At 40.7% G+C, this 16,713-nt stretch overlaps 1 protein-coding gene across 1 annotated transcript; it reads left to right on the forward strand.

Moving 5' to 3' along the window:
* The first annotated feature begins 1,449 nt into the window (after positions 1-1,449).
* On the forward strand, positions 1,450-16,620 carry cax1 (cation/H+ exchanger protein 1). Its single transcript, XM_058417406.1, has 20 exons — positions 1,450-1,582; positions 4,034-4,189; positions 5,127-5,239; positions 5,471-5,579; positions 5,688-5,804; positions 5,906-5,967; positions 6,362-6,520; positions 7,798-7,983; positions 8,295-8,394; positions 10,153-10,294; positions 10,470-10,653; positions 11,083-11,182; positions 13,114-13,232; positions 13,311-13,348; positions 13,426-13,544; positions 13,956-14,107; positions 14,545-14,639; positions 14,720-14,798; positions 14,889-14,997; positions 16,187-16,620. Exons 1-20 carry the CDS (start codon positions 1,531-1,533, stop codon positions 16,258-16,260), a joined length of 2,265 nt encoding a protein of 754 aa, XP_058273389.1. The 5' UTR covers positions 1,450-1,530; the 3' UTR covers positions 16,261-16,620.
* The last annotated feature ends 93 nt before the right edge of the window (positions 16,621-16,713 follow it).

Below are 16,713 nucleotides of genomic sequence, written 5' to 3' on the forward strand. Positions count from 1 at the left end.
TGGACAGCTTAGGGAATGTTATATAGCTGCATAATGTATGGAGTAAAGATTGTACATATTTATGAATATGATGTAACAGTCTCAGAAATCCTGTAAGGTTAACTATTACTAGCTAAGTGGCTGGTTTTAGAATTGAAGATTATGAAGATTTCAGAAATCCTGTCATGTCACATAACCATAGTTAGCTAGATTTAGCAGCTAAGATGATAAACCTTTCCTTCTTCTTTTTTTGAACATTCTCTTTATTAGATTTTCTACAATAGCACAGAAATTCCATTACACCTTTTTACATAAGTATACAAATGAGTTTTTAACAATGACTTTTAACACTGTAATGTTATATGGTAAAAGAAAAAGAAAGAGAGAAAGAAAGAAAGAAAGAAAGAAAGAAAGAAAGAAAGAAAGAAAGAAAGAAAGAAAGAAAGAAAGAAAGAAAGAAAGAGAAGAGAGGGGGGTTAGGGTGAAGGGGAATTTTTGTGTTAGGGTTCAATTATTGCGTCCATGCTGCATAAAAATTTCTAGTTTTCTTTTTTAGGGAATATCTGATCTTTTCAAGCTGCAGGTAGGACATAACATCTTTCTGAATCTTTCTGTTTCCTGTTGAGCAAACTCAATCTACGTGCTAAGAGTGTAACAAATCCAAGCACTGTATACTGATTTTTTAGATAGCTCCATATTATCACTACTGACACCAAAAATAGCCAAGATTGGGTCTGGGCCCAACTTTATTATCCCCAACACCTCTGACAATAACTGAAAAACAGAAATCCAATAATTACTAATATTAGGACAACTCCAAAACATATGTCCTAGTGATGCTGGAGTTTGACCCCACCTATCATGTAGTGGGTCCACAGAGGAAAACATCTTAGAGAGCTTTAGTTTAGCCAGGTGAAGTCGATGCTGAATTGTATTAGCCCATGTCTAATACACAAGGAAGAAGAACGAACTTGTTCTAGTACTTTATCCCATTGCCAGTCTTCAATATCTACTCCAAGGTCATGCTGTTTGTAGATGCTCTAATGAGATCAACTTTTCTAAATATGATTTTTAAAAATCCTGATTAATCTGGACAAATTTAACAAAGTCAGCTAGCTAGTTAATGCTGGCAGGTAAAACAGTATAAACATTCATAAATATGAATATGTTTTAAAATTGTTTAAATTATCATGACGTGGAGAAATCATGTTATGTTTGCTAGATTTAGGAGATCTTTATGAACCATACGTATGAATATGACTTTAAAAATAAGTCGTAAAGGTTAGTTGGTGTTATATAGCGTTAGCAGGGGGTGTTCTTATGAACATTTATGAATATGTTTTTAAGCAAATTGCCGCGTGCACCACCACAGCTACAAAATCGCCCAAGTGAAAAGGCGATTGTTGAAGCGCGCGCCCGCTCCTAGGCATCGGCGGCGCGCACCGGTCACGCGCAGCAATAGGCGCGCTCGTTCACGGCTCCGAAGTGTGGATATCAGGATAAGTAAATGAACAGAAGCCGCGTCTTACACGAAAACACCAAAAACACACAATGTCAACAGATGTGGAGAGTCTGAGGCGAAGGTCCACGGCGGATAGTTCAGGTAAACACCTTAAACTTACTCTAAAATCATTTCCAAAATCAAAAGTCCGCGTTTTTTTCTCTCCTTCACCACGTGCGCAATTTACAGAAAATGAGCTGCGTTTCTTATGTTTTCACGTTTTTATAAACTGCAGCTAAAGAAAGTGTGTTTTATAAAGTGGTTTAAAGTAAGGCCACTTTGTAAAGCCTGTGTAAATATATGATTACGATAAGAAGCTATAGGCCAGGTTGCTCACTTTGTGTTAGTAATTAATATTAATAATTAATAATTAGATAAGGGCGGAAATATACAGCGACCGTTTTGTGTGAAACTGATTGAGGCGTTTTAGATTTTCACCTAAAAATGAATGCAGTGAAAAAAGGAAATAAACAAAATACATCTCGAGGCATCTTAGGATAATTAGCGTGAACAAGGTCACGTCTTCATTAGGGGAGTGTTTGCTCTTTTTCCTACAGTTTCTAAACTCTCTACACTTCAGTTTACACTTAATGTTCAATTAAAGCACCAATTAAACAATTAAAACTCTAAAACCTTACGTTTGTATGTCTTTTGTTATTAAAAAAAGAAGAATTGAGAAGAATTTCCCTTTAAACGGAAGCCATTGTTGTTTGGGGGCGTGGTTAAACTGCTTAGTTAAGTTGCCCTTAATTGTCACATACATTACAGCACAGTGAAATTCTTTCTTCGCATATCCCATCCTTGAAGGTTGGGATCAGAGCGCAAGGTCAGCCATGGTGCAGCACCCCTGGAGCAGGGTGGGTTAGGGGCCTTGCTCAAGGGCCCAATGGTGGCAGCTTGGTGGTGCTGGGGGCTCGAACCCTGTTCTTCCAGAAAAACGACCCAGAGCCTTAACCACTTGAGCTACCACCGCTGCTGTAGTGATTAATTGACTACACTTTCATTAGTGATTAAACACTATATTTTTGGAAGCAGATATTAAATTGCTTCCTTTTAAATGTCATACACTGCTTAGTTTCACAAGGTCTTAATTCACATAGTACTAATGAAAGGAAACGTCACCCTGAAAGACAATAAATATGTTTAAGTGTAATGTACTTGGCGATTCTGCTGCTGATTTCTCAGTTGATTCTGCATTTTCATTCTTCATGTAAGAAGTTTGTGGTTGTCTGCTGTTCTGATGTCATAGAAAGACATTGAAAGTCTGAAGCATAAGGAATAACGGTCTCATGTTGATGAGAAATTTATTGAAGACGTTGGTGAAAGCGCTGGACTCGGAAGTTCCAGAAAGCACCACAGCTATATGATAGTCTCACTGAGTTACGGCAAAGATAATGGATGTTTGCGATGACGAGTGTAACTCTTCTGAACAGGATAGCTGAGCTTTAATTAATCTCTTTAATTCAAACCATACAGTTCTGTTGTCCCTTGTGTGTAATTTCTACTTTGATTGTACAAAGTTTGTGTGGTCTACTTACTTCCAGTTTTACCTAAAGTTTGAGTGATGGAAAAAAAAATCTGTAAAACACCTGTACCTCTACTTATTCATGCAATTATTTAAGCGGTTTCTCATGTGGCAGCGGTGCAGTACATAAAATCATGCAGGTTTGGTTAATGTTTACATCAACCTTCAGAACAGGGAACAAATATGACATTAAAATATGATTCTTATAACTGCTGATCTCCTGGCACTGATTCTATATATCATCGTCTGAGAATGTGGTCATTCACAGCTGATGTAGTCTGCTGATAGATAGATAGATAGATAGATAGATAGATAGATAGATAGATAGATAGATAGATCTTTGTCATTGCAAAGTACAGGTACATAGCAAAGAAAGGCCATTTAGCAACATACAGGACTTGAAGGATCTACTGCTTACATCCTGATGCCAGATACCACAGCACACCTTCAGTCCATGCCTCGTTGGGTCAGAGCTGTTTTGGAAGCCAAAGACCTAACACAATATTAGGCAGGTGGTTATAATATTATGCCTGATTTGTGTATGTACATCAATTAAATAAGGCTGTGCATAAAAAATATGTGCATTACATTATTAATTATTATGCAGAGAAGATGTAGCAGAATGTACAGAGTGGAGCAGAACCACAATGTGTTAACAGACACTGAAGTCATAGTGAAACATGAGTGTCCTAGTGGTGTAGTGTAGAGTTCAGTAGATTGATGGTTGTAGGGGGGAAAGAACTGGCCCTGAACCTGCTGGTTTCGGTGCAGATGGTCCTGTATCTCCTTTCTCCATGGAAAGAGGTTGAAGAGTTTGTGACTAGGGAGGGAGGAGTCCTTGATGATTTTGTGTGCTCTGCACAGACATCTACTGTGGTGAAGAGACTCAATGGCAGGTAGCTGGGTGCTGAAGGTGCACTGGGTAGTTTTCACACACTTTGGAGCCATCCATACCACACTGTGATGGAGCTCGTCAGGATGTTTTTCAGTAGTTGTTTATCTTCTTTCCTCTCCGTACTGATTTACAGAACAGCTGTGGGACCATGAGCACAGAGTTTATCGCCGTAGCTCCCAGTGTGACAGACTGTGTGTGGCCAGCTTTCACCCCGAGATGGTCGATACTCCTTCACCCTGTGGCTCGCACCATATCGTCCACCACACGCCCAAATGCCTCTCGGCTCACAGTAAGACGTCTTCATGTGTAGACCGTTTTGCTGCGACTCTGTTTGTATGTTGTAGTGCTAAAGTTTTGGGGTGAAAAGGGAAAACATTTACATTTTTATGATGTATTTACAAGATAAACATGTAAAGATGCTCAAAACCAATTTTGGTGTACTCCAATTATTTTCTATGAAATGTTTTTATAAAATTTTATAAATTCTATGTATATATTTATTATTTATTTATATTTATTTTAAGCTGATTTGAACACGGAGACATACAGCTCTGGGAAAAAAAAAGACCACTGCCCAATCTCCAGATGTGAACCCTATTGAAAACCTCTGGAATGTCATGAAGAGGAAGATGGACGGTCACAAACCATCAAGCAAAGCTGAGCTGTTTACTTTTTTGCAAAAAGAGTGGTATAAAGTTCCCCAACAGCAATGTGAGAAACTGGTGAAGAGCATGGAGCCAAAACGCATGCAGATCGGGGTTATTCCACCAAATACTGATTTCTTAGTTATTTAGCCAAAGCATTAACACAATCTGTTTACAAATTATTTGCATTTTGTTTTATCCGAGTTATTAAAGCTCTGCAAATACTGTATGATCTTGGGTTATTTTGATGTGTTATTTCCTTTAAATATACATTCTAAATAAAATAATTAACAAACATTGTTAAATATTTATTTAATAATTAAACTCTTCATCTCACCAATACATACTCCTGTAAGAAAAAAAACATAAGAAACTGATTATTTTGCAGTGGTCTCTTATTTTTTTTTTCCAGAGCTGTATATCTAAAATCAATAATGTGAGTTTTATACAGCAAAATATTTTTTGTTGGTAAAGATATTAGAAGAGTATGCATTTTTTTGGGCTTTTTTAAAACTTATTTTCACTCCTTACACACCCCAGCTGTGTTCAGTGCTCAGTAGTGACTTTAGATCATGCCCTCAGGACTCTCTGTACACTCCCGGGGTACTGAGGACGCCTGGCAGGAAGCGAGTCTGAGGACCACCATCCGCGCCGAGAACGAAGTGGAGGCACACAAACTGGTCAATAACTATATGGTAAATAAACCAGTGCTTTATTTATTGCAGGAAGCCCACAAACCCCTCCCACAAAAAATAAATCGGATGTCCCATCCAATCATTTGTAAGAATTCCGTACCCGAATTATCCTTTTGTTTTCGGATTTGTTATTTCATTTTGCACTTCTTAGCCACCGTACTAATCCCCGTGACCCTGTATTTCCCAAAAGGCAGCGTTTTTCTCTTATAACCCTATGCACTTGTGCGGCAGTTTGGTTTCAGGAAGTGGAAGAGTCACGTTACCGAGCGTCCCATCGAGGACAGATCAGACCAGGTGAAGGAGCTGTACTCGGAGCAGATCTTTATCAAACCCTATACAGGTCAGTGAGGGTCGTTTCTCAGCGACATTGCCTCGTGCATAACCTGTCTCGTATAAAATCTACTATATTGTTTTGGATTAGTTGGAAATGGAAACATTTCTCCTTCAGGCTCGCCCATCAGCGTTGGTAACGTCGCCTATGCGCTTCTCTTCGGCTGGTGGATCTCTTTAGCTTATTTTCTCGTTAGCTTGCTGCTGTTTTGCACCATCATTGCGATTCCACATGGTACGTAGTGAAGGTTTCGGCTTATTTTTGGTGAATTGATCCCAGTTCCTGTATCTCACCCGATGCTGTGTATATATATATTTTTGTCTCCTTGACTGCAGGGAAACTGTGCTTCAAGTTGTCAGGATATTTATTGTGGCCTTTTGGGAAAGCGTTACAAAAGGTAACCTCACAAAGATGCTCCAAAAGAAGCAACAATGGGATAGTTTTTATATATATATATAATCATATTCCTAGATTCCTAGTTGCACTTAGGAAATTATATAATAACACATTCTGATGTTTTTCCCCTCATCATTCCAGCCACTGAAATTGTTTCTGAAGTGTTTTATTAGTCGTCTGTCATCACTTTCCCTTCCATTTTAACCAGTCTTCCATTTCACTCCAGCTTTTTTTTCCCCCACACGAAATGATGCTCTGGAAATGGTTTCAAAATATCATCGACTCTGTGCTTTAATCTAACTCGTGCTCCTCGAAATGTTTCTGTATTTTCAGTACAGCTTCTCTGCTGTCTGTTCAGCCGACCGTATTTTACTTGGGTTCCTGTTTCCTCTCAGACCAGCAGCCTGGTACGGAAATGCTGCGTCAAATTCCCACACTGCGAAGCCATTCCAGAGGAAGCGGGTGACGTGAAGGAGTCCACACCTCTGATGAAATCACCACCGGTCACTATAAATGTCCCTCCTCCTCTTCCTCCTCAGAAGCGCTCTTACTGGGTGAGAATAAGAATGCTTAGAATAATGAATATCAGTGTATTTCTTTTCATTTTAATTCATCTATAAAAGAAATGGAATGGAAAACTGATGGTTTTTTTTTTTTTTTGCTGTAATGCTCTTCATCACCAAAACTGAGCCCAAGAGTAAAATGTCGAGAAAATAATACAAAAAAATGAGAGGCTCCAAACTCTAGCTGCTTAGAGGACAAAGAAAAACAGTGGATTACAGTTTGTTAGAGAATATTTACGTCACATTGTATATCACTCTTATAGTTCATTCCGCACGCACGCGCACACACACACACTTTTTTAAAACGTTGAATTTCCTTCTTTTGTGCCTTGAAACTAAATAATTAAATCCAATCTGATGAAATCCCACAATCAGATCTCAAACCTATAATAAACTCATACATCTCCAAAAAAAAGTGGCAAATGGAACAGTGCATTTATAACAAACATCAAGTCTCCCCTGTTATAAATGAAAGGCACTTCCTCCTTGAATCCAGACACGATCAGATGCTGTAATAGATGTTCAGGAATTAGACTTGTGTGTGTGTGTGTGTGTGTGTGTGTGTGTTCCTACTGCACGGTGCAGAACCTTTCACTTATCACAGCGCACTGCTCCTTACTGCATCCCATCCTCCAGCACTGTTCGACTGATCCCACCGTCTTCCAGGGTACATCGCAGGTGTACTTAATGTCACAGACGTCTAAGTCCTGAGTATCTGATACGGCATCTGATCGTGTCTGGATTCAAGGAGGAAGTGAAGGAAGTGTTTTTCATTCTCTGCTCTGTTCTGGCAGTCTCACGAACCGTTGACTGAACGTCTGATTCAGACGGAACTTAAAGTTGAAAACGTTTCTTCAGGACTTTTGAAGTCATCTGATTGGATATTTGGATTCTACAGGATTTCCAGAAGACATGTGATGTCATGACGTTCCGCTTCCCTCGTGGAAGAAGGAAGTCGTCGTGTTTACATATGTAACAATGAGGATCAGCTAAATGCTGGATTTTCCAGATGATGTGAAGTTCACAGACTCATTTAATTTGCACGAATTCTGTGGTTGCACTTTAGTCTGTTTTTGATTCTGAACAAAAACGAACTGTGATTGGTTGCTGTACATGTCAGTCAGACACCCTTTTGGATGATCCTGGGCCAATAAAAGCTGCTATGAAGCCCAGACCTCCTTCTGTCAATTTGAAGCTCTGGCTAAATGAGACTACTGTTCTGGCACCTTAGACTGCTCTTTAACACCTTTGCGTATCGTGTGTTGTAGTGTTGCGTGAGTACGTACGTTTGGCTCGTCCTGGGTTACCTTCCTCTTGCTCTAATCCACTCCCTGGCCTGCTTCCTCTCCTGGATGATGGTCTTCACCATCCCTGTCGCCAAAATGAACGGCCGGATCCTCAGCATCGTCCTCTTCCTGCCCCCCGACGAGATCCAGGTTCAACCGGTGAAGAACGTGAGTTTTGGTTAACGTTTCAGATTTATTAACCGTAATCATTTCAGCCAGGTTGGGAGCAAATAAATGCTGGATGATTGAATAGATCAAGACTTCTTGATCATTGCGAAGGACAAGATAAAATGCTTAGTATGTGAAACAACATCTATTAGAATTCGGCGAGAAATGGAAAGCTTTATCTAGAGCAAACGTGTACTTTATAATGCATACAAAGTCGCACATTCATCAGCACAATCCCGTTGTGCCTTTTCTCTTCATTCTGTCAGAATTTCTTTTTTCATTTGCTATGATTAAATTTTTTTGTGTGTTAGCCCCAAAATTGTGAATCCAGGGTCCTCCTGTGCTGCTACCGGGCCTTTAACTGGTACTACTACAAGTACACAGTGGACGGGATCAACGTCTTCGCCGTCAGTATCCTTTTACTACTTCTAACTTGTCTTAAGTTAGTGTACTAACTCTGCACTTTCTATATGTGGTTAAAGATGCAAGAGTCAAGTAACCAGAAGATATTTAGAAAAGGCATTGATTTGAGCCTCAGCACAAGTGACGTGAAGACAGAGAAAAACCATCTGGGGGGAAAAAACGGACTTCCGGTCCGGAATGCTGAACATTCATCAGTCATTTTATAGACTCTTTATATAGTCATATTCAAATAAATTTCTTTTTAGTTTTAATAAGGTATTTATTAATCTTTTCTAATTATTTTATATATTGTAAATGTATAATTTAATCTTTTCTCTTATATGTTCTATTTTCTTGTGTTAATTGACATTTTCCATTTCTCCTTTTACTGCTGTGTGTATATATTTATCTTAAAGCACTTTGAAACGCTTTTATATGACAGATGCTATAAAACTAAAACTCACTATTAATCATTAATTATTATTATTATAATAATAATTAATTATTGCTGTAGAATACCTAATGTTTAACCTAAAGTACCTTTAAAGCAACAAATCTGCAAACGCATAATTTCCTGGTGATTTTTTTTTTACACATAACATTCTCTAAGACAGCATGGTGTGAAAAACAAAAATTATCATGTTGTCTTAGAAAACCTCTGATGATATTCCTGACTTGAAAACTTGGAAGAAATTCTAACCATGCCCATAGCTGCCTCTGAGGACCTCAAGGTCATATTCCCTTTTTTTCTTCTGGTGTTTTTTATTATTTCCATGGAGATAAATTACTTTTAAATAGTCTCAAGCAGTCAGAAGTTGGTTAGGATTATCCACGTGTGGGGATATACATCGATCAGCCATAACATTATGAGCAGTGACAGGTGAAGTGAATAAGACTGATGATCTCATCATGGTACCTGTTAGTGGGTGGGATATATTAGAGGCAGCAAGTGAACATTTTGTCCTCAAAGTTGATGTTAGAAGCAGGAAAAATGGACAAGTGTAAGGATTTGAGCGAGTTTGACGAAGGGCCAAATTGTGATGGCTAGACCACTGGATCAGAGCATCTCCAAAACTGCAGCTCTTGTGGGGTGTTCCCGGTCTGCAGTGGTCAGTGTCTATCAAATGTATCCTTTAAGTCCTCCATGGATCCCTCCTTGCAACTTACAGGACTTAAAGGATCTGCTGCTAACATCTTGGTGCCAGATGCCACAGCACACCTTCAGGGATCTAGTGGAGCCCATGCCTTGACTGGTCAGGGCTGTTTTAGCAGCAAAAGGGGGAGCAACACAATATTAAGCAGGTACAATACAATACAAACTTTATTTCTATAGCACCTTTGAACCAACGGCCATTGACCAAAGTGTTTTCCAGGCAACATTAAAACACTAATAAGAAACAACAATAAAAATAATAATCACACATAATGTCATAATGTTATGCCTGATCGGTGTAGTTAAAAATTTAGGTTTGGTACGTCTGCAACCTACATAATAGTGTTTAATCCAGGGACCACAATTCATATTTTCTCATGTAACGTGAACCTTTGTAACTTAAAAGTCTATGTTTACATTATTCAGCATATAGCTTTTTATTGTGTACAAGAATAAGAAGCAGAAAGATGGCTGTTTATTCCCAATATATTGCAACGTATTTCTGGGTAAGTGGGTGAAATAAAACCTCTGTATTATAGATAGCAGGTGTATGCTAACTGTAGTGTTTCATCTCCTGAGACTTTGTTAAAGCCCTTGACGTCTGTTTTGCTCAGACTTGCTGTCGCTCGTCATTATCACTCTGGTGACCGGTTATGTGGATCGTGATAATACTTTTGTCAGGTCTGAGGTGAAGTTTGCCACAGCTGTGACCTCCATCATCCCCCTGTCTTACTACATTGGCATGGGGATAGCCAGGTGAAGTCCTTTCAATTACCTGTCTGTGCAAAACGTTTACACCCGCCCCACCCCCCTGTGGTAACCGCAAGCTTTTGCTCTCGGTTGTATATAATAACACTAAATGATCTTGTTTATAGTTTACCCACCGTGTTCAGTTGGATTTAACACCCTGCTTGTGATTTTTGTGTCTCAGCATCTCGGCTCAGAGTAACTTTGCAGTGGGAGCTGTCGTGAATGCTACGTTCGGGTCCATCACGGAGATGACCTTCTACATCACGGCTCTGCTGCAGGGTCATCGCGTCGGGAGCAAATGTTACGGAGAGATCGTTAAAGCCGCACTCACAGGGACTCTGCTCGGATGCATCCTCTTTATTCCGGTGTGTGTGTATGTGGGAGTGTGTGTGTGTAAGGGTAGAGGGGGTGTGTGTGTGTGTAAGATTGGGCGGATATGTGGTTGGTTGTGGGTTTTGAGTGTGATTATTGAGTGTGTGTGTTTGTCCAAGCAACTTGTTATGGTTTCTGTTGTGTTTTATCACCTAATAAATTTTTCTACAGTGGTGCTGAATTCTCCAATCTGATTGGTCGAGCAGGTTATAAGTAATTTATTAGCTTTATAGATAATATTAAAACAGCAATATGTCTAATCCTGTTTGTGTTTGTAAATAATGTATTGTTGCCTCGTACGCCTCTGATATCAGTGTAAAATCCCCAGAAATTTGTTTTAATTAATTTACTAGTCATCCACACACCTCAGGAGTTTTCGTCCAGTCTGCCTCAGTGTGATCGGTCAGTAATCTGTGTTTCAGGGCTTGTGTATGATCATCGGGGGCTGCAAGCATCGTGAACAGAGATTCAACAGTCGATCAGCCGGAGTCAGCTCCGCCCTGCTCTTCATCTCGGTCGGCGGTGAGTAGAGGAGGAGGAGGAGGAGGAACATGACAACACAATCGAGCAGTTCTGAATTAATAGCTTTCAGAGATTACAAATAACGACACAAAAATATTGAAGTGTGATGTTTAAATGGATATCCTGTAAAATTACGTGGGTGAGGGGGTTGTAGTGAAATACGACATAGTCTTAACGTTTCTTGTACAAAGACTGTAGCGTAAACAGTTTGTAAAAATTTGTCACGTGGAACCCGTCTTAAACTGATTCAGTGCAAATTTGGGCTCGTGGTGAAGTGAATATTTGAGAGCTGATGTAGTAAGAGCAAAGTCGATGAAGGTTTTCATGGATCAGGATCAGATTTTCAAACTGGCCTACTCAAGTGTGTGGGTGTGCCCTCTGTGTGATTTATGGGTGCAGTGGGTGTGCAGAGGTGCTTTGGGTGTGATTTTTGGGTGCTCTGTGTGTGTGGGATGTGATTTTTGGGTGCTCTGTGTGTGTGGGGTGTGATTTTTGGGTGCTCTGTGTGTGTGGGATGTGATTTTTGGGTGCTCTGTGTGTGTAGGGTATGATTTTTGGGTGCTCTGTGTGTGTGGGGTTTGATTTTTGGGTGCTCTGTGTGTGTGGGATGTGATTTTTGGGTGCTCTGTGTGTGTGGGGTGTGATTTTTGGGTGCTCTGTGTGTGTGGGGTGTGATTTTTGGGTGCTCTGTGTGTGTGGGGTGTGATTTTTGGGTGCTCTAGGTGTGTAGGGTATGATTTTTGGGTGCTCTGTGTGTGTAGGGTATGATTTTTGGGTGCTCTGTGTGTGTGGGGTGTGATTTTTGGGTGCTCTGTGTGTGTGGGGTGTGATTTTTGGGTGCTCTGTGTGTGTGGGGTGTGATTTTTGGGTGCTCTGTGTGTGTGGGGTGTGATTTTTGGGTGCTCTGTGTGTGTGGGATGTGATTTTTGGGTGCTCTGTGTGTGTAGGGTATGATTTTTGGGTGCTCTGTGTGTGTGGGGTGTGATTTTTGGGTGCTCTGTGTGTGTGGGGTGTGATTTTTGGGTGCTCTGTGTGTGTGGGGTGTGATTTTTGGGTGCTCCGTGTGTGTGGGGTGTGATTTTTGGGTGCTCCGTGTGTGTGGGGTGTGATTTTTGGGTGCTCCGTGTGTGTGGGGTGTGATTTTTGGGTGCTCCGTGTGTGTGGGGTGTGATTTTTGGGTGCTCCGTGTGTGTGGGGTGTGATTTTTGGGTGCTCCGTGTGTGTGGGGTGTGATTTTTGGGTGCTCTGTGTGTGTGGGGTTTGATTTTTGGGTGCTCTGTGTGTGTGGGGTTTGATTTTTGGGTGCTCTGTGTGTGTGGGGTTTGATTTTTGGGTGCTCTGTGTGTGTGGGGTTTGATTTTTGGGTGCTCTGTGTGTGTGTGGGGTGTGATTTTTGGGTGCTGTGTGTGTGTGGGGTGTGATTTTTGGGTGCTGTGTGTGTGTGGGGTGTGATTTTTGGGTGCTCTGTGTGTGTGGGGTGTGATTTTTGGGTGCTCTGTGTGTGTGGGGTGTGATTTTTGGGTGCTCTGTGTGTGTGGGGTGTGATTTTTGGGTGCTCTGTGTGTGTGGGGTGTGATTTTTGGGTGCTCTGTGTGTGTGGGGTGTGATTTTTGGGTGCTCTGTGTGTGTGGGGTGTGATTTTTGGGTGCTCTGTGTGTGTGGGGTGTGATTTTTGGGTGCTCTGTGTGTGTGGGGTGTGATTTTTGGGTGCTCTGTGTGTGTGGGGTGTGATTTTTGGGTGCTCTGTGTGTGTGGGGTGTGATTTTTGGGTGCTCCCTGTGTGTGGGGTGTGATTTTTGGGTGCTCCCTGTGTATTTGGTGTGTGCTGTGTGTGTGTGTGTGTGTGTGAGCACAGCATGTTACTGTTTCTATAGTTTTGTTTAAAAAAGAAATCTATCTAACATCTGGATATCTACATGTTTTTGCTGCAGGTGTGTTTGCTCCGACTCTGTTCTCTAAAGCCTACGGGAACCTGGTGTGTGACAGCTGCAGTAATCCGTCTGGTAACATCACCGGGCCCTTCATCTGCACCAACTGCCACTATGACCTGGTGTGTGAACGCTCATAAAGACGCCATGTTGGTGCTCACTCTGTGACCCGGAAACTAACCGATCGCTTCCTTTTTCAGAGCGAGAACAACCGCTCCTTGTTCCTGAGTCATATCGAGTGAGTGTGAAGTGTTCAGTGATCAGTGTGTAAATATCAGGAGTAAGAATTGACCCAATGCTGCGGTCACATTGCAGGCCTCTGGTGTACACGGTGTCTGTGCTTCTCCCTGCGGCGTATCTCATCGGGTTGATCTTCACGCTGAAGACGCACACGCACATCTACGACATCCACATCAGCGACACACACTGCCATGGTGCGACCCACACCCACACCCCCAAACACACACAGCATACAGTGTTTAATGTTTAAAGCTGTGTTTACACTCTGGGGATTTTTATCTGCTCATCGATGCTCTTTTAAGGCTCATCAGAGAAGATTTGATCAGGATCATATGGAACAAGTGTGGAACTTATTAATTAAATCAATAAAAATGCTAAAATTAAACAGTGTAAACACGGATTAATTGACATTTCTCTAAACATAATTGCATTTCTGTGAATTTTATCAGAGAGGCTTTATTAAATCTAATTATTACAAGTAGATTTACATTGAGGTAATATGTTTTTACAGTATCTCTTTGTGCGTCTGTCTGTGTGTATGTATGTCTGTCTGTTTGTGTGTATATATATGTCTGTCTGTCTGTGTGTGTGTATATGTTTGTTAGTGTTAGTGGCGAGTGACCATGATCCAGTGGTGCACTGGTCCAGATGGAGAGCTTTGGTGGTCCTGATCGTGGCCACATTCCTGACCGCAGCCTGTGCAGATCTCACCACCGAGCACATCAAACCCATCATCTGTCGCTCCAGCGTGTCTCAGGTCTGTCTCTCCACACCATGTCACCCTCGCATAAGGAGCTGTTGACCCGAACACACACACACACACACCGTTGTCCTACAGACATGTCTGATTGTCTGATTAACCACATTTCCACATGCTTTCAGGATCTGATATTCAGTATATCATCAAAACCACAAGGCATCTGACTCTGTCACACATGAATTCAAAACATCTGTAAATTTAACATTGTTTAAAATATACCTCTTTCTGTCAGCTTCTGATTTTGTCAGATGTTTTATTTTATTATTCTGGTATTGATTTATTGAGTTAAATGAGGAATGCACCAAAATTTGAGCCACTTGAATTTTTTTTTGGCTGAAAAAGGCTTAATGGTCTCTTATGAAGGAATTTATAAGTATATTTATAAGTTTTCAGAGGTATATTTGTTGCTGCTGTGTGGTGGTGTGATGTTGCAGTACTTTATCGGTGTTACCGTGCTGGCGATGGTTCCTGAACTTCCCGAAATAGTCAACGGGATCCAGTTTGCCCTGCAGAATAACATTAGTTTGAGGTCAGGACTATTCCTGCATCATTTCAGCCTCTTTATTTATTTATTTTTATTTAGTTTGTGACTTAAGAACTGTTTTTCAGCCTGGAAGTTGGAAACTGTATCGCTGTACAAGTCTGCATGCTTCAGATTCCACTACTGATCTTATTCAATGCTGTTTATGTAAGTAACTGGAGAAGAGCTTGACTTCATGCCACATCTCATGATTTGTCTCCTTATGTCTGCAAAAAAATGTTTTCTTTTTCTCTCCAGGACGTCGGATTTGTTCTGATATTCAGCGACTTGCACCTGTGGGCGAGTATCTTCAGCGTCATCCTGGTCAATTACATCTTCATGGATGGGAAGTGCGACTACTTCCAGGGTAAGTGGTATCTGTTTTGAGAAATTCGGATGAGATTAGAAATAATGCAGCTTAGACTGAAAGTTAGACTGAAAGAGCAACTTTATACACGGTTAAGGGCAGCCATTTTGTCATTTTATATGGATTCTTATTAATCATTTGCAGCATCATTTATGGTCAATGGTATAACTTGGCCATCCCCATTATAAAAGGTCATTTGACTTCATTTTCCCTAAGATCTGGATTTAGTTTATTTAGTTAACTATCTAATATACACCGATCAGGCATAACATTATGAGCAGTGATAGGTGAAGTGAATAAGACTGATGATCATCTCATTATGGCACCTGTTAGTGGGTGGGATATATTAGGCAGCAAGTGAACATTTTGTCCTCAAAGTTGATGTCCATTTTTCCTGCTTCTAACACAAGCGTAAGGATTTGAGCGAATTTGATGAAGGACCAAATTGTGATGTCTAGACCACTGGATCAGAGCATCTCCAAAACTGCAGCTCTTGTGGGGTGTTCCCGGTCTGCAGTGGTCAGTATCTATCAAAAGTGGTCCAAGGAAGGAACAGTGGTGAACCGGCGACAGGGTCATGGGCGGTCAAGGCTCATTGATGCACGTAGGGAGAGAAGGCTGGACCGTGTGATCCGATCCAACAGACAAGCTCAAATCCTTACTCTCGTCCATTTTTCCTGCTTCTAACACATCAACTTTGAGGACAAAATGTTCACTTGCTGCCTAATACAGTAAGGGAGAAAATGATTTGATCCCCTGCTGATTTTGTACGTTTGCCCACTGACAAAGAAATGATCAGTCTGTAATTTTAATGGTAGGTTTATCTGAACAGTAAGAGACAGAATAACAACAAAAAAAATCCAGAAAAACACATTTCAGAAAAGTTCTACATTGATTTGCATTTTAATGAGTGAAATAAGTATTTGATCCCCTATCAATCAGAAAGATTTCTGGCTCCCAGGTGTCTTTTATACAGGTAAGGAGCTGTACTTATTTCACTCAATAAAATGCAAATCAATGTAGAACTTTTCTAAAATCCCAGAAAAGGTAAATCCCACCTAACAGGTGCCATGAGGAGATCGTCTTATTCATTTCACCTGGCACTGCTCATGATGTAGTGCTTTATCGGTGTAGAGTATAGTAAGTGTATAGTAATATTATGCAATTGCTTGTGCTTTTTCACCGGCAGGAACGGCACTGGTGGTCGTCTACCTCATCCTCCTGGCGTTGTACTTCTTCGCTCCGTCTCCCCGTGGCTGCTGATCATCCAGAACTTTCTCACCGTATCGCATTTTCTCTCGTTTTACAGAGGAGTGTTTTTCTTTGTATTTGCACTACTTCAACTTACTTCACTGTAGTTCGGGTGACTCTTCTCCTGGTGGAAATACTTCATAGTTTTTCCAATCGTGTGTGTGTGTGTACACATTGCATGTTAATATGTTTGTATTCTTTTCCCAGAATATTAACAACACACAACTTTTAGCAATGTGTTAAGCACTTAAAGATGACACTCACTTATTGGATTATATCCTGTGTGTCAATAAATCTGTCAAGAGAAAAAAAAAAAATAGAAATAGTGTTATTTCTATTAGAGTTGGGCTAACACATGTTGCTAACTTGTTAGTACTTGCTATGACAACAGTAACTGGTTGACTCTTTCATATACAGTAAATGATTGACATGGGTGGAGGTTCCTTCGGGCCTTCCACAAAGAGC

This window comes from Hemibagrus wyckioides, linkage group LG19, assembly GCF_019097595.1.
Source record: "Hemibagrus wyckioides isolate EC202008001 linkage group LG19, SWU_Hwy_1.0, whole genome shotgun sequence".
In the NCBI taxonomy this organism is placed as follows: Eukaryota; Metazoa; Chordata; class Actinopteri; order Siluriformes; family Bagridae; genus Hemibagrus; species Hemibagrus wyckioides.